The following is a 26,387-nucleotide window of genomic DNA, read 5'->3' as shown; positions in this document are numbered from 1 at the left end:
ATGCTATTTTGGAATTCTTAGTAATTACAACAGCATATTGCATGTTTACATTGCTACTTTTCCCACGCTGAGGGCACCATGTAATCAAACACATTATTTACATTTCGGAGTGCCATTGCAAAAATATGCAGCAGACAAAAAGACATTAGCATTCTACAATGCATGCGGCAATGTTTATTGCTACGGACAACAACCTTCGGAATTATTGTAAACAAATCGAAATTGGTGCTGCATTTGAAAAGTTTACAAAGCTGAAATTGTTAGTACACATATTTCCGAAAATCTCTCCCATAACTCACGTAATTGTAAACTTACAATACGTGTGAGTGCGAATTGATAGAATGCATTTTATATCGGAGCTATGCTGAATTTGCGAACATTTATCATTTCTACTTAACAGCAATAAGGAAATAAATTAGAAAATAACAGGGGTAATATATCAAGTTAGAGGAAAACTTTACCTTTCAGTTAACGAGCTGGCATGTGCGCACTTTATTTGAATGCTGTTAAAATTATGGACTAAAATGTTGCATAGTATTTATCAGCCAATTACATAGCGTATTTAATAGTTTTTTTTTTTAATAATATGATTTTTTTAATTTTAAATACTTCGAACTTAACGAAAATATTGTCTTTAATTTAGTTTTTAGTATGTCTATTTCTTTATCTAAGACTTAGCAAAGACACCTACCATTTCACTGACATGTAACCTAAAATTTACCAAATACTGACAGAATGAAATATTAAAAATTCAATGTTTAGTATAAAATATATTGAAATCAACAAGCAATGCCACATCTCCTTATATAGTACGGCTTTGAAAAATCTTTTCCTTCAATGGTCCTTCGAAGTCGGTATAAAACTTGTAGTTCGCTACATATGTTGGACAAGACCAAAGTATCTACCAGAAACTCGACACTCGATAAAAGGAAAAGTTCGGCCGATCCACTAGCACATCTTAATATAAGCTTCTGTTATACCTACATATTAATAAATAAATTGATTACACACAGCTTTATTAAAATCACGTAAAACAGTTAGCTTTTGGCAAAAAAAGTGTGGAACCAAATTAAATAACCATAAGCTGACCCAAATGAAAAGCAGGGTGTAAGCAAAATGTTAATAAAGAACCACCCACAGGTATAAGCACGCTTTGCGGTCAACTGCGGCCTATCAACACCAAACCTACCAGCATTTACCCACACATACACACAATATATGAACAGACAAAAAACCAGCAATTTTATACGGTAGAGTGGCCACAGTTGAGTGTCCTTTGTGTGAACAACTGACGTTGGGAAAAAAATAATGACTTCCGTACAAACACTTGCACCAGCCACATCCTTGTGTTTGCGTATGCAGCACTCAGCTTTCTCACTTTTGTTAGCGGGAATTGTAATTTCCCAGAGTTACTTACTATGCAAAAAAGCAGCGATGCTTTACTCTGTTTGCATACGATGTGTGCACTTAGTCCGGATTTTTTTTTGTTTTTGGTGTTGCCATTGTCCGACTAATTCTATTAAGAGGGAGAATTTTTCTGTGTTACTTTCTGGCAGTTAAACGAACTAGTTGACGTCTACCTTACTACCAGCAAAAAGTTTCAAGTCTAACTAGTTAGCAGACTATCTTTTTTTTATATAAGCAAACGATTGGTCTTACATGAAAAAATTCATTGTCAGGTTTTGGTCAGATATAAGCGTACAGAATAGATAAAAAAAAGGTCAGTAAATTACGGACCAAACTATTTTTTCACTTTTAAATATTTATTAAAAATAAAACAAATAATAATTCCCAAATAAAATTTTTGTTTACCGTAAAATTTGTGTTAATAATTATAGTCTGTAGAGGGTATATTGAGATTGCCATGATCTTTGTAATACCCAGAAGGAAACGTGGAAGACCCTATAAAGTTAACATACATATATGGTAAATGATCAATACGATGAGCTGAGTCGATTTAGCCATGTCCATCAGTCTGTCTGTATATACGCGAACTAGTCCCTTAATATTTGATACGTGCATTTTTCACCACGAAGCTACTCATTTGTATGAATCACCGATATGTGCTCAACATAACTTATAGCTGCCATATAAACTGACCGATTTAAATCAAGTTCTTGTATGGTAAACTTTTTAATTTGACAAATTATCTTCACGAAATTTAGCATAGATTATTGCCTAAGGCAAAGCTACACATTGTATTTTCAAATATGAATATTATAAAAAATTTTACAAATTTAAGTGTCTCCAATTTTTTGCCTATATACTGTATATTAACGCATTCAAAAACCTTAGACTCCTTTTGCTTTCTGGTCAGATACTTCAAATTGTCCAACAAATGAAGTGACAAAATACGATGTGTAAACACGGGTGAAACATCGGCATAACAAGCACACGCACACTACTACGAACTCAGGGTTCCACACAGTAAGCGCTTTAATTTGATTTTTAATGCGAAAATTATTTAAATTACGCATTTTCTTGCTTGTTTATGCCCCAATTTGGTGTCAGGATGGCACAGTGCGGCCACTGTTGAGGTAGGACAGCAAAAATTGACAACAAAAACAACACGTAACAACAACAATAATACTAACCAGTAGTGTATACAGCAAGAATATTTTAACCATATTAAGGTTGGCAAGCACACGGTTGACATCGAAAATGTTGGCTTCTTATTTGCCATTGGCCAACCGCAAGCCGTAGCAAAACAGTAAATAACGAAAACGAAAATTAAAATTGGGAAACATGAAATTTGAGAGGAACGCCGAAATTATTAACGCAGAGGCTTTCGTTGGTAATTTTTTGTTGTCATTATTATTTTTTATTTTTTGTTGTAATTTTGTGGGGAATTTTTCGCTGGCCAATCTTTCTGTTGTAGCAGAAGCGTAATCTCCGTTGCTTGGACACGTGGGTGTGTGTACGTCACTTGGCCTGAATATTAAAGAGCCAATATAAATGTAAATAAATAATTTATTTGTAACTTATGCATCCGCAATTTATTACAACAGAGTGACACAAATATTTTTTTGTAATATTTTTTTTTGTTTTATACCCTGACCAGTTTGCCATGAAGTTTTTAAAGCCTCAGAGAAATCGTCGGAGACTCGATAAATTAAATATATAATTGATCAGCATGACGTGCTGAGTCGATTTAGATCTCTCTATCTATCTGTATATATATGCGAGCTAGTTTTTGAGTCCTGAAATTTTACCGACGTACTTTTCTCGCCAATATAGCATATAGTTGCCATACAAACTGAACGATCGGATTTAAATTCTTGTAAGGAAAACTTTTTAATTTGACGAGATATCTTTACGAACGTGAACATGACTTATTATCTAAGATAATGGTGGAATCTCCGGAGAAATTGTTTAGATCGGATCACTATAGCATATAGCTGCCATACAAGCTGGCCGATAAAAAATCAGTTCTTGTTAGGAATCTTTTGTATTTGTGAAGGGTATTATAGCATCGGTGCCACCGAAATTAACATCTTTTCTTGTTGTTAATTATTTTTTCCTTTTTTTTTTTGTTTGCTTTTGTGCCGCGCGCTTTTAAGTCTTTTAAGCGCTTTAGCTGCGCGTCCTTAAAATTGAACCTCAAATTTATTGCATTGCCCCACTTCTATTTGCTGACGTGCATGTTGCTCCATATATGCACGAACGGTACATAAAATTTTCTGACAACCACATTTATTATAAATTTTATATGAAAACATTGGTGAACGTATTTAATCGACAAAATATTCGCGAAATCGAAAATACACATTCGTCTAGGCAAAATGGGCCGGTGGTGCTGAGTGAAGGTCGTCGGCGACATTTAATGCCAGTATAGAATTCGATAAACATATATTCATATATTTACACATACGATCTTTAAAAACAAACATACAATATATAAATAATTTATATCAACGAGTAGTACAAAGGCATATTTGCCGCCAACACTTGTTAATGCCGAAACGATTGCATAAATTGAAATGGCAACCTTGATCAGTGCAGATAATGCGAATTTGGGTCAGTCTGCCACTAGTTTGGCCGCAATAGCCAGTAAATAATAGCCACTTAGTTAAATATCGAGGTGAGCATTGAACCCGAAAATCACATACACATTTATTTGTAAATCGCGAAACTTTAGAAGGTCTTTAGCATTTTGAGTTTAGTGACACGTTAGCTAACCAACTGTTGGCCCAAAACTACATGCGATTTTTTAGTCAGCGGGAGCGCGCCAAAAAAAAAAAACAACACAAAAAAAAAATATATATAACAAGTGAGCACTGAAATTCGAAAGCGAATTTCGTAAATGTGCGCCAAGTGTGCAAAAAAAGCAATAATAACAACAAACAAAAAAAACCAACAACAAACACCCACGACGCGCTGCTGCTCATTGCTCGCAATTGTGAACTACAATAATGGTCACAAAAACGAAAAAAGAAACTCAAAGAACCCATGAATTTCTAACAGCCTGCTATTGTATTCGTTGTTGTTGTCGTTTTGTTTCGTTGTTCTTTTTGCTGTCAAGCACTGACATTACTACTTGCAATTCGCATTATTGGTCAAGGTCGTTGCTGTACATTGCTCGCTGTTGGTTGTTCGGTACTTTTTAGTGTTTAACTTATCGTAAATAGCGGTTTTACCAGACGCCATACATAAATATGCCTGTGTGTGTGTATATATGTATGAGTGTAATTGTTGTGGTGACACTTATACTTTGCGTGCAATTATGCGCGTACAGATTTTGTGTTTGCACCAACTGAAGCACAAGGGGCTTGCTCACTTTCCCAAACTCAAATTTTAACTGTAATATTTACTTCACTTTACTCATTTAGTTCACACGTTTTTGATGGAATTCTGGCATTTGCTTTGCGTGAAACTCATTTAGGTTTATTGCTTCTCATTTTGCGGTGCCCGAAATTGCCGTTGATGCAATGCTGACACTTGTCAGACTGTTTGGGGCGTGCTGAGCGTGTAAATTTTACGAAAGTTGCAGTCAAGTTGTTGTTATGCCTAATACATAGTTAGTGTTTTTTATTTACTTTTTTATTGCTTTTAATTATTACGCGTGCCGTATTAATAACTATTTAATTGGTTGAAGGCACTACTTGACTGTGATTGCTTGGAATTTTTTTCTTTCTATATTTTCAATAATTAAATTATGAATAGTATTTTTAGCAATTTTTACTAAAAAAAAGTATTTTGAAGAGCTAATACATATACATTACTATTGCGAGAAATATAATTTTTTTAAATATTTTATATTTTACTTTGTCATCTTTAATTATATATAACCTTTTTACATCCAAAAATAAATTTTGAATCAAAATAATATTATATATTAAAATTACTGTTTTTTTCTGAATTTGGTAAGATTTCAATTTGTATTATTTTGGTGTTAGAAATGACTTACTTCTTATATTGTGCTTATAATTTAAAACAAAAGAGTAATTTTATGGCCAACAATTCAATAAATCCTATCCTCAAAATTTTAATATGAACATTTTTCCCCTTCATACTTAAGCCCATTTATAATATTTCTGCGCCAAATTCCTAACAGTAACGACAGCTCTAAAACTTTTCTGCAATATATCACTTTAAAGCTGCATGTGATTTTTCCATTACGCATATTTTACAGTATTTCAATAATTTTACATTTTTATCTAGGTTTTGTACAATTTTTATGCACTTCTTTGCATTTCATTGTTTATCTTAGTAATTGATATTCGGATTCAGAAATATAATATACTAAAAAGTCAATGCAAAGTACATAGAGTGCTGTACTCCACGTCGTATGAGCAACATTTTTCTTCGAGTTTTGCGTCGCCTACAATTACTCAGTTGGTATTTTTTCTTCCATTTTTACACGCTATAATAATCAATATAACTTCGTTTTTATGTACCATATGTTTTAAATACACTTTTACCAGAACCACTTGCAAGTTTTTGCTATTTAAATCTGTTACTAGGGCGAAATTTTAAAATTATTTTAATATCATTGCAAATTTATAGCATCCATTTTTATGGATTGTTTGGTCATAATCACAAATAAGAAAACACTTTATAAAAAACCATAAAATCTCAATATTATATTATTATTTTATATTTATTTCTATTAAATCTCTTCTGTTAGACTGTTAAAATCTTGAAGGAAACTCGTATGAAAGTCATATACTCTTATGGCAAGAAAGCTAATCTATATAATTTAAAAATAAATATCTTCGTAATTTTTTATATTCACAATAAATAAATTTTAAGCTTAATATTAAAATCCTCTTAACAACGTAACTAATCCAATTTCACATCTACAGTTTCAAGCAATTTCGTGCCCTCAAATTGCAAAAAAAATATTGCTGCTAAATAGCCAAGTATTTCCGGTATGATTACACCATTTTTTTGTACGTTTTTTCGCATTTGCCACATATTTCACTCGCACGTTCTTATATATTAATGTATTTTTACATGAATGTGCGTCATACACAGCAGGTAGTGTAGCTCCATGAGGACAGTCAGAAGTTTGTAGTCTGTTGTGACCATAATCACTTCTTTTATTAATTATTTATAGCAAGTGCATTTATAGCGAGCTATTACAAAAAAATAAAAGTTTTGTAAAAAATACTGAAAATAGGGTAACTCTTTTATGCTTACGCGCTGGAAATTAATACAATAAAATAAATATCTTGTAAAATATTTAATTCCAAATATATAAGCTCCACTTCTTTCAAACAAATATTAAATTTACCAATGGTAATAATATTTGTAATGCATATTTTGTTTGATATAAATCAACGGTATACTTAAAAGCACAGCTGTCAGCGTTGCTCACAATAAAACAAGTTTTGCTGCCGCTTCACTTATTACATGTTGCTAACGACTTTTATTGTAAATGATTAATGTAAACAATTACTTATTGCCAACTTCAGTAAAACATCGACAGTAAGGCATTGTGGCAGCGTGGGTATTAGTAGTAAGCTTATTTATATAACAATAAAGAGAAATAAAAATTTGATACTTCAAGCTTCTTCAAGCTTTAAGTATAAAAAATGCAATGACCTCAATATCTGACAACACAAAATGCCACCAATTATAGCGTCACAGCAAAGGGTCGGTAGAGGGATGTATAGCGAAAAAGTATAGTTTAGCGAAGAAAAGTCTATAATACTGTAGATAGCGCTAGTAATAATGTGTGGGTGTGGACGTCTCACTCAGCAATATATCAAGTGCTTATTTATAAACATTTTTGTTTATAAATATATTTTGAGATTGTTTGTGCAACATGTTGAAACCTTGAAGAACGCAAACATGTTTTCTTTTTTACTATTTCTAATTTTTACACAAAAATAAAACTTGCGTGCACATTTTATTAAAATCCGAGCTATTAATAGTACGTGCGCGTAAATATTTATATTTTTAAATGCCGCAGCGTTCTAAATTTATAAGCGGCATAAATTAATTTTACATTTTCATAATTGTTAAAATTAATTAGACTTTTCTAAGCGAGTGCAATAAATGTTTATATGTAAATCAAATTTTTGATTAATTTATGAGGCAGCTAAGCAAGTGTTCAGTATTTTTTTTAATGTCATAGTGATTTATAAATGAATTATAATGTCATGAAATATATATATTATATATATAGTGAAATTCTTTTAACATTTCGAAAATGCGATAATATTTAATATTACAGCTTTATTTTTGCAATTAATTGCATCATACGATGGCATAATCAACGTAAAATAAAATAACATGCTATAATTATAATAATTGAAAATTACCAAACTATTCTAAATACTGCGATAATTTTTCTTATCACTACTATGCCAATATTTGTATTTCCTTCAAATAAATACATTAAATGATGTCACATCACATCACAAAATATTTTTAAATAGCTGCAGCATTTAGACACTTTGTATAAAATATCGAAAGGTTTTAATGCAATAATTTATATTGATTCTTCATATTTCTATAAAAAATAAGATTAAATTTAAATAATTTTATAGAAGAAGATGTAAAAGATATAACATGTGATTTCCAATAGTAGGTATTAAAGCAGTGAAAAAAGTTTATTCAACGCTAATGTCATATTCTACTTCAGCCCATATAATATAGCAACACAAAAAAAGGAATTCGTGATATCACATCAATTCAACGATGTCACAACATATGAACTAGTTTTAACATCATCACTTTATAAAAAATCATAATACGTGGAACAATCATGTTTTCCTATCAAGCATTCTTTATGAATAATTTAATATTATTTTGAATCACTTGCATTACATTACATCATATCATGAATTTGAATCACTTGCATTACATCACATCATGTCATTTCACTATCACTCGAAATAATAGCGTCTGATATTGTAAAGGTTTAAAAAACCACAGAATACAAAATCAGTTGATGCAAACACTCTTTTATAAAACATAGATTAAATATTTACATAGTGATAAAAAATGTTGTATTATATTATAAAATTATACATGATTACAGAATTTACATACAAGCGGAAAATATCACATGATGCTTTCCTATCTCATCGTATCATCATCATATAATATTTCCACTCGCAAATTAGTAAAATGTATATGTATATTTATGCCACTTTATATGATCTCAAGTGCTTTTAGTCTAGAGTAAAAGTTAACTTTCAAAAAGAAAATTAAACAAATAAAAGATATTTATATTTTATAATTTTCCGCTAGTACAGAATATATGTAGGTGCAGACACTAAACCTATTAGTCACTTAACGGTTCTATGTACACATGTCTGTTCAGAAATTAAGAAAAAAACTCATTTTACACTTGAAAGCAAAATACTTAGACTGAGTAATTACTGTAATTGTCATTTCTATGTGGTAAAGTCCTAACACTCTTAACGGAAATTAATTATATAAGCGGGATGCGATAACGATTACGTGTATGTGATTTCTTCGTAAACTACTTGTACGTGACATAAGCTTAATTAAAGTATAAAATGATTAAACATTAAAAGGGATGAGTAAAGGAGAAAGCTACGTGCACGCATTAGAGATTTCTAAGTACATAACTGCACTTTAATAGTATGCGTTGTATATATACAATATATGTATGCGTGTATTGGTGTGTGTGTGCGCTAGCAATTTCAAAGTGTCATTTGTTGCTCCACAAATCGAATGAAAATATTTTATAGCATGTGCTAAGATTAATTAGTTGGTCGGCAATAATCGATTGATAGTTGCTTGAAGGCTGATTAAAAGCTTGATTGAATATATAAATATGCAATTTACAATTTCAAATAAAATTTGTTTCATTGTGGTGATTTGCTATACAATTTATAGAAACAAAATGTAAATTTAATTTTTTATTATTTGTTTTTGAATTTTTTTATTAACATTTAATATACTAAAAATTTCTTCACTATAAATTATTTAAAAATTGGGTTAGTCGCAATAAGGCAGAAAACAGCAAACTCTCGTAAGCGTATGCTAATAAAATTGTACTCATAAGCACCAATTTTTTACATTAAGGTGGTTCGTTTATTACCGCCTTTTAATTCTAGTAAGAGTACAAGGGCTAAATAGTTTATGATATTCCAAAAAATATATTAAAACATATTATTTGTAGAAAACTTTATATTATCACTATTCAATAATATATATAAAAAACAAAATAAGACCTCTAGGACATAATAAATAATTTACTACTCTTTATTATAGTTATTTTTATAGCAGATAACAAAAATTAAGTAAGCGTCCCTAATACCACCCTAATAACAATTTATAAATATATAGTATAACAAAATTAAGTAAGCACTTTCTTGTTTCGACCAATTAATTGATTTTTATTTTCTCATTTTGCAAAATTGCCACTTTTCGACTCTGATTATTGTTATAACAAAACATTTTTAATTAGCTCATAAATGTGTAGTCTAAATTTAACTCATTCTTTGTGAGTAAAAATTAGCAAAAACAAAAATATTTTACGATATCTTTCAATTTTATTATAATATATTATATTTAATATTTTTTAAGAATTCCATATGGCAATTTATTTATAACCCTCCACTTTCAAGTGGCTGTCAATCATATTCTGCTGCAAACTCTGCTGGACGTACAGGCACAAATATACATACAATATTTTGCTAAATGGCACTTATTTAACGCACAATTATTCATTAATATGTAAATAATTTGAATTAGATTTCTTTCATGACGAATCATTCTACTATAAAATGTTTGAAAGATAGAATGGATGAATATACAATTATTTTAGGAAGCGCAGTTAACTAATATTAGAACTCAGGATACATTTTTCTAAACTAGTTTATATTAATTTTATTTTGTGTTATGTTATTGAATGCAATATTATGTCATGTTAAATATTGTTTTGTTATTTTAATTTATTTTCAAAGGTTATGTTATGTTATGTAATCTTATGTATGGTTTGTTATGTTATGGTATGCAATGTTATTTTAATTTTTTTGTTATTTTAATTTATTTTAAATAGTTATGTTATGTTAAGTTATGGTATGCTATGTTATGTTATATTATGTTATTTTTGTATATGATTTTATATATATTATTTACATTTTGATGTTTTACCCTACTTTCAATTTTACTATACATTTATAACCTAGCAAAACAAAACAAATCAAGCGAATTCGCACAAAATAATAACAAAATTTAATTTCTTTCACGTTAAGCATATATTTATAAATATTAATATTTACAAGTGTTTATTTAATTTTCGATTTTCTTATACTATGTCGCTACACACATATATGTAGAAACAATAAATAAATTGCAAAAAGAATTATAAGAAGTCAAGCGATGAGAATGCCACTAGTGCTAATGGACACCTCGCAGATGTTAACCACAAAAATATAATTAGAAAATTTCTAAGTAATAATAAAAAAACACCAGTATCTGTAACCACATTTGATTTCTTCTTCTTCTTTTCTGTTATGGAATTTATCGAATCGCTCCCTGTCCATCTGCGTTACGTTAAATTTAGATTTGTTTATTTATACAAAAAATTTAATAGCATTTTCTTTAAGTCTCGCAAAAAGAGTTGAAAAAAAACGATGTGCGAAGTGGTAATTAAATTATAAAAAATAGTAAGGCTTGGCGCATAAGGGCAAGAAGAAGATAAATTAAATACTACCCAGTGTAGTTCTAAATCCCTTAAGTAGCAAGTTGGTAATTACTGCATTTTATGTTAGAAAATGTATTATGGGAAGTTTTATTAAATTGCGTTTTTCCTTAAGCTGTGTTTGAATTCTGCTGCGCTACATGCATAGCCTTAGTTGCAAAACCTTATATCTATTTAATTTCCAACAATTTGATAATTTTCTTTCCTTCTATTAAATGGAAATTCAATTAGAAAAAGAAAAGATAAATAATCAGCTACATTGATATGTTTATTTATAGTAATTTTAAAGTATTTACAAAACAATAATAAAATACCTCGCAGATGTGAAAATATAAACTAAAAAAAAAAACATTCAAACTTTGAATAAATATTTTGATTTTTGCCATAAATGATGTGACACATATTCATTTGTATTGCTACAACAACACAGTTAGATTTATCATATACCTTTAATGAAGAAGCGAATTATATTCTAGACAATTTCGATTCATCACTATTCTGTTCACTAAATTCAAGCTCTGCTCTCTTATAAAAAACAATACATGAGAAAATAACACCGAGTTAACCAGTTGGTACTTTATCGAAGTGGTATGTTATAACCGCATTTTATCGTTTGCTGATTTAAGTGAGTTGCTTGTTCGATTCGCCACTCTTTGATGTTTCTCTTTAAACAATGGGCTGTGGGCATTACTTGACTACTGATTTAAATACAGGAATCTCTAACGCTATTCAATAACTAGAAAATCTAGAAATAAATAATAATAAGTATTATATATATGGTATATATATGTATTACGATTTACAATATCATTTCATGGGAGGTATAAAAATCACCTAGGCAAGTCAATACAAAAATATACAAAGTGGCTAAGAAAACAAATAAAATCAGCACGAGTAAGACCTGATAAACAATAGGTAAATTGAAAACACACTTACACCTCCACCTATGAATACAACCGCCTCAATACGAGTAGTGGAACTAAACAAACGTAAAGGCAGAAACCTGGAGTGACGCGGCAAATAAAACAACACCAAAACAAAAAGTAAGCAGAAACAATTGCAAAGCATCATTGTTGAAAAAGGCAAGCAGCTAGCTAAACCTACTTGTGCCGCCAGAAAAATGGCTAAAATGAAAATGGCCACATTATACAAACAGCAGACGCGCGCTTAGACCAACGCGTTGCCCTGAGTGCGAGTAAACATTGGCCGCTAAAATAAAACTGCGCCAAGTCTATTCTAAAATTCGAGCCTGCTGTGCTACAAAATGCGTCAGAGAACGCTGTCAATAACAAAAAACATACCATACATATAGCCATAGCAGGAAAATACGCTTATAATGCACATTAAAGAAATTCTAATTCTTTCGATGGCAGAAAAAGCGCACAAAATTTATTGCATTACGTGCCACAATTACTCCAGCAGTTTGTATGTCAGCTCTTATCCAACGCTAGGCAACGGGCATCACAACAATTGCTGATGTTGCATACAAATGCATTTGCCAATGCATTGCTGGCGTCAAAATCGGTGAGCCGAGCAAGCCAACGTCAGCGGTGCCGACAGCTAATGGCCCTAACCGTGGCACACGCATTCGGCTACAATTGCAACCAGCTTGGTGGCGATGGCAACAGCTGCAACCGCAATATGATGCTGAAAATAATCAGCTAAAATAATTAAAAAGAAAATACGCAGCGCCACCTGTATATATGTATGTTATGAAAATCGTTGAAAGCTGCCGTCATACGGAAGTGTTCGTAGTTTTAGCAGATTTTCCAGTAGTCTATAGAAAAATGGTTGTGCAATAAAAATTGAAATGCTACAATTTACTTATTTTGTAATGAAAATTTAGTTTAAAATATATATATGAATATCGAAAGCTTAATAAGTGAATGCGATATTCAAAGTATGGAGTTTAATATTTTTAATCAAATTTAGTTGAATTACTGAGTTCAGTACTGATTTTCGAAAGCAGTTGTGCTTCAAAGCATTTTTTAATTCCATTATACATTCAGTTATAAATTATTATTTATTTTGAATATATGCTATTCTTCTGTTTTCATAAACATTCTCTATCAGCTATACCCAAAAGGTAGGCAACGTTTTCTTTCAACTGTAGAAAAAATATTCGAGTTTCAAAGCATTTTTTACTTAAATCATATATTAAATTATTTACATATACCTTTGACTTTTGACATACTGTTGCCTACAATTTGACATATCGTTAATTTCATCAAAGTCACAAACCTTACAATAAAGCCTTTATTATCAACAGTATATCGAAGTCAACTATTTTATAGTCTTCAAGCCAAAATTATAAATAAAATCATGTTATGTAATATTATTTCTTTTTGCAAACAAACTTGATCTGTTTAATTTACTAATTATTTGATTTATAATGTTTTAAAATTTAGCACACGTTTGAAAAATCAAAAAAATTTTAATTCAAATAAAATAAATAATAAAAAAAAATTAATTAAATTCATTAGAAAAGAAAGATAATATTATAACAATGAAAGAGAAAATAATTTACAGGCGATCTGCGGAAAGCATATGGAAGGGAGGGGGAGTGGTTGAGTTTTTAAGGTTAAAAAATTGCTTATCTCGATTTCCGGAAAAACGACAAGCCCTTCTTAGGCCTAATAAAAAACTTTCGGTAATAAAACAATACGATATACACACTTCCTTCCTCAAATCTCATGCGAAAAATTAAAATAATCTTAAAACTTTATTTCTTTTTTTTACTTATAAATATTTATTTGTTCACCTTTTTTTGCCTTAATGCCAGAATAACACCCTAATTTCCAAACGAATATTCTCACGCCAAAATATCTACTTTTTTTAAAATCTTTTTCTGATGCTTTTCTGGTTTCAAAAATTATCTACCCTGCTCTATTACGAACACTTTTGTGTAAAAAAAAAAAATAGTTTCAGCAGAAATTATTCAAAATAGGCTTGCTATTTATTGTTAATAGTTCAAATATCGTCCTAATCCATTGCCACTCATTATTTCATTCCATTTCATTACCATAACTTTCGTCCCATACATTGGGTAAATATTGTTGTCACGCTAACTGATTAAGGCCTTGACTGCAATTTTTTGAGCTTTCTGAATAACTGTGTTTGAGGTGATTTCCCAAACGTGAGAATTATGTTAATATATTTTAGTACTTCATAAATCTAGTGAGTGACTTCAAATATACAAGTGGTGACGCTACAAATGGTCAAAGTAGGCTACACCTGCGGGTGTCATTTTATTTTTAGGTGTTTACATGTTTAATTTTTTTACTCTAATAAAATGTGCCACTGTTTTGAAAGTTATAGGTATGCATTAATATGCACACAAGCAATTAAGAATCTAATAATATTATATTTTTATTTACTAAATAATACATTATATTTTTAGTACATATATGGTCCATAATAAACACATACTTTCGAGCATATGTAGTTATTTATTTTTGCTTTCGTAGCTGACTTTGCTTTTTTTACGATTTAAAGCTGTTAAGTTACGTGTGCGTGCGATCATCCTTCGTCGCCGGTATTGAGGCGGTCGAAATCAAATCTACCCATCAGCAATACTGCCGCGCTCATTACCATGCTCATTAAGACTGTCAATAACGTCAAGTGTATTAAGTGTCTGTTGGTATTAGTTTTCAAGCATAACTGTGTCCATTTTTCCTACACTCATATACACACCTAAATCTTTTCTTATAAATATTGTTGCAAACTAATAAAAGTCGTTCGTGCTTACGCAGGTGGAAGCTCGCGAGAGCTTTGTAGCTCCGAGAGCTTTGTAAAGCCACAAAGTTAAGGTTAAACGGTTTACCTTAGTATGGTCTAATACTGGTAAATTGGTTATTCTAAAAAATAATAATTATTCTAAATTTTTGTTGAGTAAAATTAAGCTTTCTTAATCTGCTACAACACTTTTCATTTATTCTAAAGAAAATGAATTATATAACAAAGAATTTTATACTAGATGAAACACTCTTTTTCTAAAGACAAAATCCATACTTTTATTGCTTTAGCCTCTAAATTTTACTTCATCACACTTTTAGCAAAAAAAATGCTTTACTAAGGCGCATAATAAAATACATTATCATATATGTCAATCATACAATACAAATCCCAAAACAATAATAAAATCTCCGTAGATATTGACTCGTGCGCATAAACCACTTAAGTATGCCAGTACTTAAGGGACTATCGCTAAACAAAAGAACGTAAAACTTTACAAAAACCAAAAAATAAATGAACTTTCTATGTATTTTTGCTTCAAGAGCAAAGTGAAGCCTGCATAAAATTTATTCCCGACACAGTTGGTGAATAAAAACCGAAATTTAAATCGATTTTAAAAATGAAAATCTAATTAGAGCTCGACGAAACTTTTAATTTTATTTGTGGGTGTAGGCGCATGTAAATGGGTGTACATATGTATGTAGAGGTGTAGATATATTTACGATATAACTCTGTGGCATGTGCTTTGTGACAAGCTTAATTGCTTTTTAAGCAAAGCAGTAGCATTTATAAATTCAGACAGAATTTTGATTTTTAAATGCATAATCATTAGTTGAATTGAGCTTTTTTTTCACCATTTACTTAAATTATTGTCTTATGTATATTAAGTTTATTAAAGCATATTAGGTTTATAAGATGAACTTTAAAAATCGTAAAATGCATAAAAATACTGAAAGATACTCCAATCTGCATTTTCTACTCATTTTGCTAATAAAAATATTAACGAATATTTTCCCTAAATATATGTACAGTGCCTGTGCGCGCTTTAGTGTATTCTTCATAGCTACTTATGTATGTATATAGCTATACACATAATCATTTCAGAAAGATAATATCAAAAGGTTGATCAGAGGTGTAAATTTCTTCTATAACCTGCACGTGTCCTTTTATGAGCGCGAGCATAAAAAAACTTTCATCAAAATTCAAGCTTTCAAAAGCAACCTTGTTTTTTTTCAAATTTTCAAATAATAAAGACTTCGTAAAACTAATCCTAAATACTATAAATACCACACATTTCATAATTATTCATTCTTTTTTTAACTTGTTGATTGGTAAAATTTAAACAAAAATTTTATTAAGCTGGCAACTCCATTCCAACCAATATTTAATCTCAAACACTTAAACTTTTCTCTATAATTTTTGAAAATTTTTATGGAATTTTTTTTAATACTAATCAGGTGGCAACCTTGCGAAATTAAATTTGGGAAATAAATTTTCAATTAATGCCCATATTTGGTATCCAAATTACTTGTTTTTATATAATAAAAAAAAGGTTATGAAATAAGTTGGCAACTCCACTATATTAAATGTTGGTAAAAAGTCTTCAATAATTAGCTGTATTAGATACCCTGATTACTGTTTTTTCTTAAATTATAATAATTAAAATTTTAAATTAAAATAGAAGGGCAATCTTTTAAAAATTTGTATAACTCTTTGCGATAATATTTGCTATTATTTGACAATAATATTAATATCATGTATTGAATTTAAATATAGCAAAATATAAAACAAAAACCTTTATATCCAGCCAATAATCTGGCATTTCTTTAAAAAGCGTCGCCACGGAAATTGCATCATGAGCTACATGCACTCAGACCAACCTTTAAGTAATGCCATCCGGTTTGTAAATAAAAGTAAAAATCATGATAACTTTAAAACCGTAAATTCTATTAAATTAAGCTCGTTATAGTATCACAAAAGGGCGATCTTGGTGGGCAGAGTAGTTGCCAACTTGATAAAAGATAAAAATATTGAAATAAATCACAGCACATGCAACCCAAGTGGCTCAGTCCACAAAGCTTATCTTCTTTCGGAGAAAGTTGCTTACTTACGCTGGTAGCTTAAATCACACTGCGTTACATTTTATCGACATAAATCGATTTAAAATTGGTTCTTAATACGCGTAACACAACGTCACACGATACGCCCTGAACGACAAGTGATATGCCACGCGCTTGGCAGCAGCCCCAACCGACAGCGCAATGAACATTCAGCGAACCCCGAATGAGCTGCCTTTGTGGGTTTAAGTAGATTGATAGCTGGTTGTTGTTATTGTTATTATAGTTGTTGTTGTTGTTGTTGTTGCCAACATATGTGTATGCATATGTTGCAATAATAAAAGTGCAACGAGCCGTGAAGGTTAAACGACACTTACACGTACACAAGCTGAATTAACCACACATATGAGCGTCACATGTCTTTCTGTGTGTGTATGTGTTTGAGATTTCGCAGAGGTGAGGCACAAAATAACAACTACCACGCCAAAGAATTATTACTTTTCTGGCGTATTGCGAGTGGTATCTTTATGCTTGCAGCAGACATAATGCTGACGTGCAGTATGAAAGATAAAGGGGTGAGTAGGGGCAGCTTTAGCTCGAAAAATTGCAACATGCAGTGGCAAGTGGCAAGCTCGCCCGTCAACAGGAAATCGCTGAAAGCAGCTACAAAAGCAACAATAATGAGGTTGACTAACCGGTCGTTGTTTTGCTTGCTTGGCTCACTGCTGCTTTTGTGGCAGCAGCAGGTGCTTATCGAAGGTGAAATGTACTACGCATTATTGTTGCCTTGCCTGCCTCACTATTGGGAGTATTGCAAGCTCGGCGATAAGCTGGTTGCATTTGGCATAAGCGAAACACACACACATAGTGCTACATGTTTGATGTAGCATGTGGCATGCAACGGGTCGACCGACCTCCATGCACCTTCTTTGAGTGACACGCAAGGCAGGCGAAGGTATGCGAGACGTAAAGAGCGTAAACTTTCTTGGTTGAAATGGGTTTTAATGAAATAAAGTCAGTGAAAAAATGGTTACATTAGCAGCATGCATGCACAAAAACAATAATGAAAACCGATATTGATGTTGACAAGCGGCCGCGCTGACAGCGTTTTGTTATCGTCATTGAGGTGTGAAAGTACACCTGCAGTAAAAAAGCGCTATTAAAAATGGGGAGAACTGGGGCAAGGTTGCTGCAGTGCAGTCAGTTTGTAATGTGTGCATAATCACTGCTTTAAAGAAACAGTATTTATTGGGTGCTGATACCCAGTAGCTAAATGAGTTTGCTTATGATTTGATTAAAATAAAGTTTTTAAATTTTTCTTTAATTATAAAAATATTGGGTTGGCAACTAAGTAATTTTTTTTTAAATCAAAGACAATTTTTTCATGGAACTAAATAACTTTATTCTGTAATGTATTGCCCATTTTGATTAATGACCTTTTGCCATCTTTCAAGCAGCATCATAATCCCACGTTCATAAAAATTCTGGTTTCTATTAGCAAAAAACTGAGTCAGGTACGATTTGACATCATCATCAATAATTTTTGCCGAGTGACCTAAGATGTGTGTGGCCTTGCATTGTCATGATGGAATACAACACCTTTTCGATTTATCAATTCGGGTCGCTTTGCTTCAGCTGCATTATTTAAATTCGTTAATTGTTCAATGCAGACAACAGAATTGATCGTTCGATTGGGTGGTAAGAGTTCAAAGTAGACAATTCCTTTATAATCTCACCAAACTGATAAAAAAAGCCTTCTTTTGATGAATACCAGCTTTTGATGTTGTTTGAGCTGGTTCACCTGGCCTGCTCTACGATCTTTTCCGCTCGATATTGTTGTAAACAATCCATTTTTCACCGCCAGTTATCATTCGTTTTAAACATGGTTAATTTTCATTACGTTTCTTTAGCAAATCGCAGCTGTTAATTCGTTGCGTTAAATGCGTTTTTTTTTCAGTTCGTGAGGAACCCATGTATCGAGTTTTTGAACATGGCCAAGTTTTTTTAAGTGATTTTCAATGCATGTATGTGATACCTGAAGCTTCTCTGCAATCTCACGTATTGTACTCTGACGATCCGAATCGATTATTGCTTTGATTAGGTCGTCATCAACTTCAACTGGACGACCAGAGCGTTTTTCATCTTTCAGTGAAAAATCACCAGAACGAAATTTGGCAAACCAATTTTGGCACTGCCGTTCTTTTATAGCTTCATCGCCATAAACAGCACATAACTTTTTGTGAGCTTTCGATGCGTTTTTCCCTTTGTGAAAATAAAAAAGCAAAATATGACGGAAATGTTCCTTTTGATCTTCCATTTTTCAACAAACGCCAAACGAAAACTACGCAACCGATCAAAAAACTTTTTTTTTACTGATTGCCAGCTGAATTGCCAACTATCAAATAACAAAATGTGTTTTACATTTGGACTACGCCAGCAAACCTAAAAATTCAACTGAAGCTATCTATGAGTGAAATTCCGCAATTACTTAGTTGTCAACCTAATAATTTAAATTATATTTTTCAGGAGCTTTAATTAGATCTTCGTTAAAATTGTATCGAAAAATGCAATAAAAGTCAGCAAAAATTGATCATTGTTCGACATAGCGTATCAGCAACTTTTGGAGATATATATATGAAAGTTATTTCTTCCCCCTTTATTTTCCACGTTTAATGAATGTTGTGTCTAAAAATACTTAATATATGATGTAAATATGTATTCAAAAAGAAAAAACGTTAACTTAGATTGCGACTTAGCTACAAAACCCTTTATAAATAAGAGTTTTCATACAAAAACTTGATTTCGATCAATGAGTTTGTATGGCAGCTAAATGCTATAATCGTCCGATCTGAACAATTTGTTCGCAGATTATACCGTTGTCCTAGATAATAATTGATTTGTGTAAAAATATACTTTCAAATAAAAAAATGTTCCATACCAGAACGTGGTTCTGATCGTTTAGTTTGTCTGACAAAAAAGCAGTTTCTCTTAGGGAGAAAAGAACGTCTGCCAAATTTCAGGTCGATATCTGTGCAGACATAGTTAATCATATATAAAACTACATTTTATGGGGCCTCAGAGGTTTACTTCTAACTTAACTTAATATGCCCTGCTCAGAGCATAATACCAACATACAATCGATTGTACCACATGGCGTATGAGCAACTTTTTAACAGATACATATTTCATACAAGTATTTATTACGCTCGACTTATAGGTATTCATGTTTGATGGTATTGATTCTATATATATATATATATATCATATATCTATATATATGTTATATGTTATATATATATTAGACTCATATATAATACATATATCAAGTGTATTAAAAATCGTATACGTTTATATATAATATTAATAAAATTAAAAGAAAAACAATTTCATATGTTTGAAAATAATGAAATTAGCATGATTTGCTTTCAAAGTAATTTAAATTTAATACAAAAGTAACTTTTAAGTGTGTAAATAAAATATTGTTTTTACTATTCTTTTAAAGTATTAATGCATAATTTGAAAATCTTAATGTTATTGTTGAGATTTTGTTTTTAAGCTTAAATTTTTTAAATTATTTTTTAGATATATATATTTATTTTTGTTTTATTTAATTTAAAGCTTTATTTTCATTTTTATGTTAATTTCGTACCCATAAGCCCATAATTTCGAGTAGATATTATTTCAAATATTTTTATATTACTTGCCTCTTATTGTACTTTTGCTTCACATGTGGTGTACAGTACACAATTAAACTGTATTTATCTTTACTCCTCAGTTCCAAAAATAGATTAATTTCATCTAAAGCCTATGAGTACTTTGTAATACTTTAATGCGATTGTGGTCTTTCGCACTGCTTATTTATTTATAATATGTATGTTGTGGGAAAATTGTTCTGCTTGGAGTTTTGGTAATTACTGGAAAGAATACTTTTCTTATATGAGTAGGTGTAGAATATGAGTTGAAGTGCAATTAAATTAATATATATTTAATAGTTAACTCAATTAAAGCTTACTTTGTATATTTTTGACAATATTTAATATTGTGCATAACGGAATTATTAATAATAAAAAAATGAATGAAAACCAAGTTATTTAAAATTTTATGAATTAGTTAAAATTTTATAAGCTATAACTTACACCAAAGTATATATGTATGTATGTATGTATGTATGTATATAGTCAAATTCAAATTTTTACTCAAACTCGAGCTAAATATAAACTTAATGGAGGAATTATTTTATAGCCTTTACGCACAGATAATAATTGATTAATTAACCGATAAATTTGATCGATCAGTTTGTATGAAAACTATATGCTATAGTGGTCCGATATTAGCGACTCCAACAAATAAACAGCTTCTTTAAGACAAAAAGACTTGTGAAAAATTTGCGAAGGATATCTCAAAAACTGAGGGACTAGTTCGCGTACATACAGACAGACGGATTTGGCTAAATCGGCTCAGCTCGTCATACCGGTTATTTATAGGTATATATATACTATATATTTTATAGGGTCTTTGCAAAGGAAGTGCAACTGAAAGGTTTACTTTTATACTTCTTGGCCTTCCGCACCATTGCATGTTATAAAAGTAACTGTAATGTTATGTAAAGTTGTGTAATAACCCTACCAAAAGTATATACGTGTATGTATCACCGAATAACATTTAAATACTCATAGTAAAATATATGCTTCTGAGCAACCACATAATTTAGTCTAAGTTTAACCACAACTGTGTTATCATTCAACAGATTTTCTAACATTTTCCGCTATTCTCTTACGTTTTCTCATTGCATGACATTCACAATTTGACACGCTACCGCCACTCGTACTTGCTGTGGTTTCGTCAACTTCGGGGAATAAACTGTTGCTGCTTGTAACAAATGCGCTGCTGCCGTCGTTGTCATAACAGCCATCCTTGAGCTTAGACAACACCGTGGAAACGTTGCTTATCAAAAACGAAGGTGATTTCATCAGCGTCGAACAGGGTAAAGAGACATTAACGTCAACTGGTGCAACAGCAGCCGGCACAGCGGCGCACGCACGCAAACGCAACTCACAACAATTGCAACATCCACCACATCATCCGGCCGCACATCATCAGCATGCGACTGCCACGCAGCAGCAACAACAAAAACGCGATGAAAATATGCGCCAATTGTTGGATGTGACGAATACATTGACATTCGAGGAGTTGCGCGATTTTGAAATGCGGTGAGTACGATTAAATATTTGTCTGAGAGGTGTGAGGGGAAATAGTGAGTGTGGTTAGGGTTAGCAAATATGTAAGCCAATATCATATCCGGTATGCGTAGATGAAGGCGTGCGGGTGACAGCGGTGCTGTATGTCATAAATGGATTTAATAGGAAAAATTCACATATATTCTTACTATGTATTATATTATATGTAAGGACGTCTGCTCTTATGCTAGTAAAACATATATCTTGAATATTGAATAATCAATGCGCGTAAAACGTTTAATGCGTCTAAAATTAACTCAATGAAGAATGGAAACGTATCTTCATTTCCTCAATACTTTCAGTTTTCTTTCTAACTTCTTATTTTTTTGCTTTTGTTTTCTTTTTAACTGTTTCTTGCCACGCTGAAGGCAGACTTATTTGCCGCAAACACGCGACCGCAAAATATGAGCGAATTCACTTAAACAAAAATAATATAAGGTTGAGATTACCTAGTGAAGAGGAAAGGAAATACGTTAGACATTTATAGCACCTACATATAGAAGACTGTGTGTGCTCGTTCTTACCGCGCCGTGGCAACATTGTCTCACCTGTACCTGTACCTGCGCCGAGCATCGCGGGTCGTTATATGAGCCCATAATTTCGGTAAAAGCGCCATTTAGCCATTCAATTATTGAGGTGTCGTATATGAAGGGCGAGTGTTTGCTCCTATTTTTCTTTACCGTTATGGTAGCGGAAATTAAGTTAGAGTTTTACGACAGTTAAGGTAATGGCGCAAAGTATACGTGGGCCGCTAATGACAGTAATTTGGCGATGCGCCAAATATTTTTTAGGTACTATAGAGGTAATGTTGACAGCGCTAAAGAGCTTTCAATATTAAAAAGGATTGTACTAAGTAACAGTGTGTTAGTTAGTTACACTAGCGGATATTGTGGGTGAAATTATAAATCATAAAAATATTTAAATAGCGAGGAGAGTTAAATTATTAATAGAAACTAATGAGGATGAGACAAAGATTTTTATTGAAAAAATACCGAAATATTAAGCTGAAACATTTTGTTTTTTTTTGAGATTTCTGTCCCTCTTTAGATACAAGCCTAAATTTTGAGATATTGACTTGAAATTAATGAAATATTTTCGAATGCTATTTAACAGAACTCCTTCCCCGAAGTGTGAATTATAATATATTATAACAAAGTTTAGAGTTAATATTTTTCTCTATATTCCTTTCAAAATATTTGAAGCTGAAGAAGTTTTTGTTAATGATCATATTGAAAATAATTTGTATGCTATTGAATTCGAAAATAGAAAAGTTCGTTAGGTCTCGAAATGATTAGAACCAATAAACAGAAATTTAATTACATTAATTTTTATTCAGCGTTTTGCTATATTTTGTTATATTATGCTATGCTATGTAATGTTATGTTCTGCTATGTTATGTTATATTATGTTTCTTTATGCTATGTTAAGTTATGTTATGTTAAGCTACTATTATATAGTTATGTTATGTAATGTTACTTTATGCTATGTTAATTTAGGTTGCCTCATGCTATAATTAGTTTTTATTGAGTTTTGCTCTGTTGTGCTATACCACTCTATAATTAATTGAGCTATATGAAACCTAAGTTACGTTACGTTCTGTTATGTTAATTTTTGCTATGTTAAGTTATTTTATGTTAGGTTATGTACATGAATTTGAAACAAATGTGTGTTACCATATGTTACATTATGCTATGCTATGGACCGTTAAACTATCTCATGCTAAGTTTAGTATTTGCTGAGTTATGCGATGTTCTGCAACATCACTCAAAAGTGTTTTTTGAAACCTATCTATAATAAAATTTTTCTATTATTCACAATTGAGCATAAACAAGTTTTCAATTTAATTTTTCCAATTACGTTAGAAGTTTACAGCATGATAGTGATTATAATTTTTAAATAATGTTTAAAGCTTTGCGACTCATAACACTTTAGAGGAAATTAATTTTTCAATATACCTACACGTGTTCTAGCACAAACTCCCTGCAGCTTATGCGTCAGTAGGGTTGCCGAAGGCTAAACTGCCACGCGTTTGCAATTGCAATTTTACAGCGCTGCCAACCTTACGATTTACAAAATCAAAGCACGAAATCGATGTGTCACGTACTTGTACGTTTCGGCGTAAGCTTGTAAGGTTACAATAATTTTTGCTGCAAGCTATTGGAAAAATGTTATTTAATTGAATAACATGACAGCTGCAGGCGTGAAATTCAAAAACCCATACATACAAGACACGCCCCAATAATAACAACAATTACTTTCCAAAACTAGCATGCCGTGCTGAAGTAACGAAATTTCCATATGCAATATTATTGAAATACCGCAGGCACGAGCAGTCCAAAATGTAAACACGCCATAACATTAAATATAACAAATCATATTTTTAATAGTGCTAAAAATAAATTTAAAAAATTAAGAAGTGAATTGCAACGCGTTAAATGTTTGCAGGAATTTTTATGTGCAAGATTCAATTCAAATTATAAAATTGATTTTATACTTAGTTTTTTTCTTAAAATTCTTAGTTATTGTATTTGTACTTTTATTTATTATTTTCTATTTTTTGTTATATATTTTTTATGTGTTTTATACTTTTTTTTGTTATTTGTGCTTCTATATATATTTTTTTAATATGTAGCTGGCAATTTTTCCAACCAAAACGAAATTAAATTTTTGCTTATTTTAACAAACAAAATAATTAGAAAAATGTGCGCATCACAAAAGCGATGAAATGCATTTGAATTTAACGGGCAATCCGCTCGGACCGACACAAAGTCAACACAACTGTTAAAAAATTAAAATCACTTGCCATTGCTGCCGGTAAAACAGCTAAGAACAGGAAAGTAATGGCAATTTTAACGCCTGCAGTGTGTAACTAAATATTTACTGAATCAAATCGTAAAAGTGAATAACTGAAGGGTTGCACATACATAGCTACATACGAGTCGTGCATAGCGGCACGACCAACATTTTTTCGATGCACTCCACAAAAGAAGCCGTTAAATTGCTGGCTAAACAATGGAATAATTTCAAGGAAATAAAACCAACAAACAACGCAAGCTGTAAAGAAAAAATTTGAAATATATCTCACAATAGAGGAGAATGCTTGCAAAAGTAAATAGTCATAACACACCAACTGTCATAACATCAATACTTCATGAAAAATCATAACAAACATAAATTAGCAAACTTTACACCCACACTCTCTGCTGCCAACCGATGTTTTAGCTGCAATAAATTCTGCGAAATTTCCGCACATAACTTAGTTTGGATTTACAACATTTAGAAATGAGAAATTTATGCTTTATTTACTTTTTTATTACATTTACCATTTTATTTTCTTTTAATGTTTATATTTTTAATCGCGCTCGTTTGTGTGGTTTACCATTTCCAACGATAATTGACTAAAAGTGCGTAAACTGTTTATGCTGCGTGCAGATATTTATGACCTAATCACGCTCTCACAAATTTCAGATTTGTTTGTTTACAAATGTCATGCTTCGTAATACAAAGTATTTAATTTGACTTTTAACGCTTAGAAGTATTACTGTTTTAAATATATTTTGCCATTTTGTTGTGTAAAAAGAATATTCATAAATGAATACTTCGAAAGCTCAAGCAAAAGACTTTCGGCTGTTATTGAACATCGACTTGTTCGCCGACGATCCATAGCCTTGAAAAATAAAAACTTAATCGAATTCGTCAAATTTTTTTACAAATATTCAATACTTCCCATAATTCTTGTCCTATAATTAGGTATGTCCAGTTGGTACCCTTCCGATAAAGAATCACTATAACATAGAGCTGCCATACAAACTAATTGTACATAATGAAGTTCGTGTATGATAAAATAACGGTACAATCTCCGAATTGTTCAGACCGGATAACCATAAAAAAAATCAAATGTATGGAAATTTTTTTTTTTTTAGTTTTGAAGGTTTTATACTTGTAGCTTAGGTACAACCGCACTTAATGGTTTTTCTTGTTTTTAATTTTTTACAACCTCTATATGATAGGTTCGCTTACACAAAGTAATGTGTTTTATCTATTTTTGACTCTTGACGTAGTCCTTAATACGTACATATGTTCTTTGCTTATAACACAGTTTCCATCGTTAATTTTTTACTATTTGTTACTTGCTTTCAAATTTATACTAAGATCTTTAAGCAAATCTTCAGCAGGTAGCTTTCCATCAATAATTTCGGTTCCATAGCAACTTACAAACAATAGATT

At 31.2% G+C, this 26,387-nt stretch overlaps 1 protein-coding gene across 4 annotated transcripts in view; it reads left to right on the top strand.

The window, feature by feature from the left end:
- Positions 1 to 26,387, top strand: part of Rgk1 (Rad, Gem/Kir family member 1) — a 160,424-nt gene that overhangs the window by 108,321 nt on the left and 25,716 nt on the right. For all 4 annotated transcript variants that reach the window (XM_036362982.2, XM_036362981.2, XM_036362984.2 and 1 more), the window contains one exon: positions 21,832 to 22,133. In XM_036362982.2, coding sequence (XP_036218875.2) covers positions 21,832 to 22,133 — 302 coding nt within the window. The remainder of the gene's footprint in view (positions 1 to 21,831; positions 22,134 to 26,387) is intronic.

This window comes from Bactrocera oleae, chromosome 4, assembly GCF_042242935.1.
Source record: "Bactrocera oleae isolate idBacOlea1 chromosome 4, idBacOlea1, whole genome shotgun sequence".
In the NCBI taxonomy this organism is placed as follows: Eukaryota; Metazoa; Arthropoda; class Insecta; order Diptera; family Tephritidae; genus Bactrocera; species Bactrocera oleae.
Note: the sequence above shows the minus strand (reverse complement) of the source record. Positions and strands in the feature narration are given on the sequence as shown.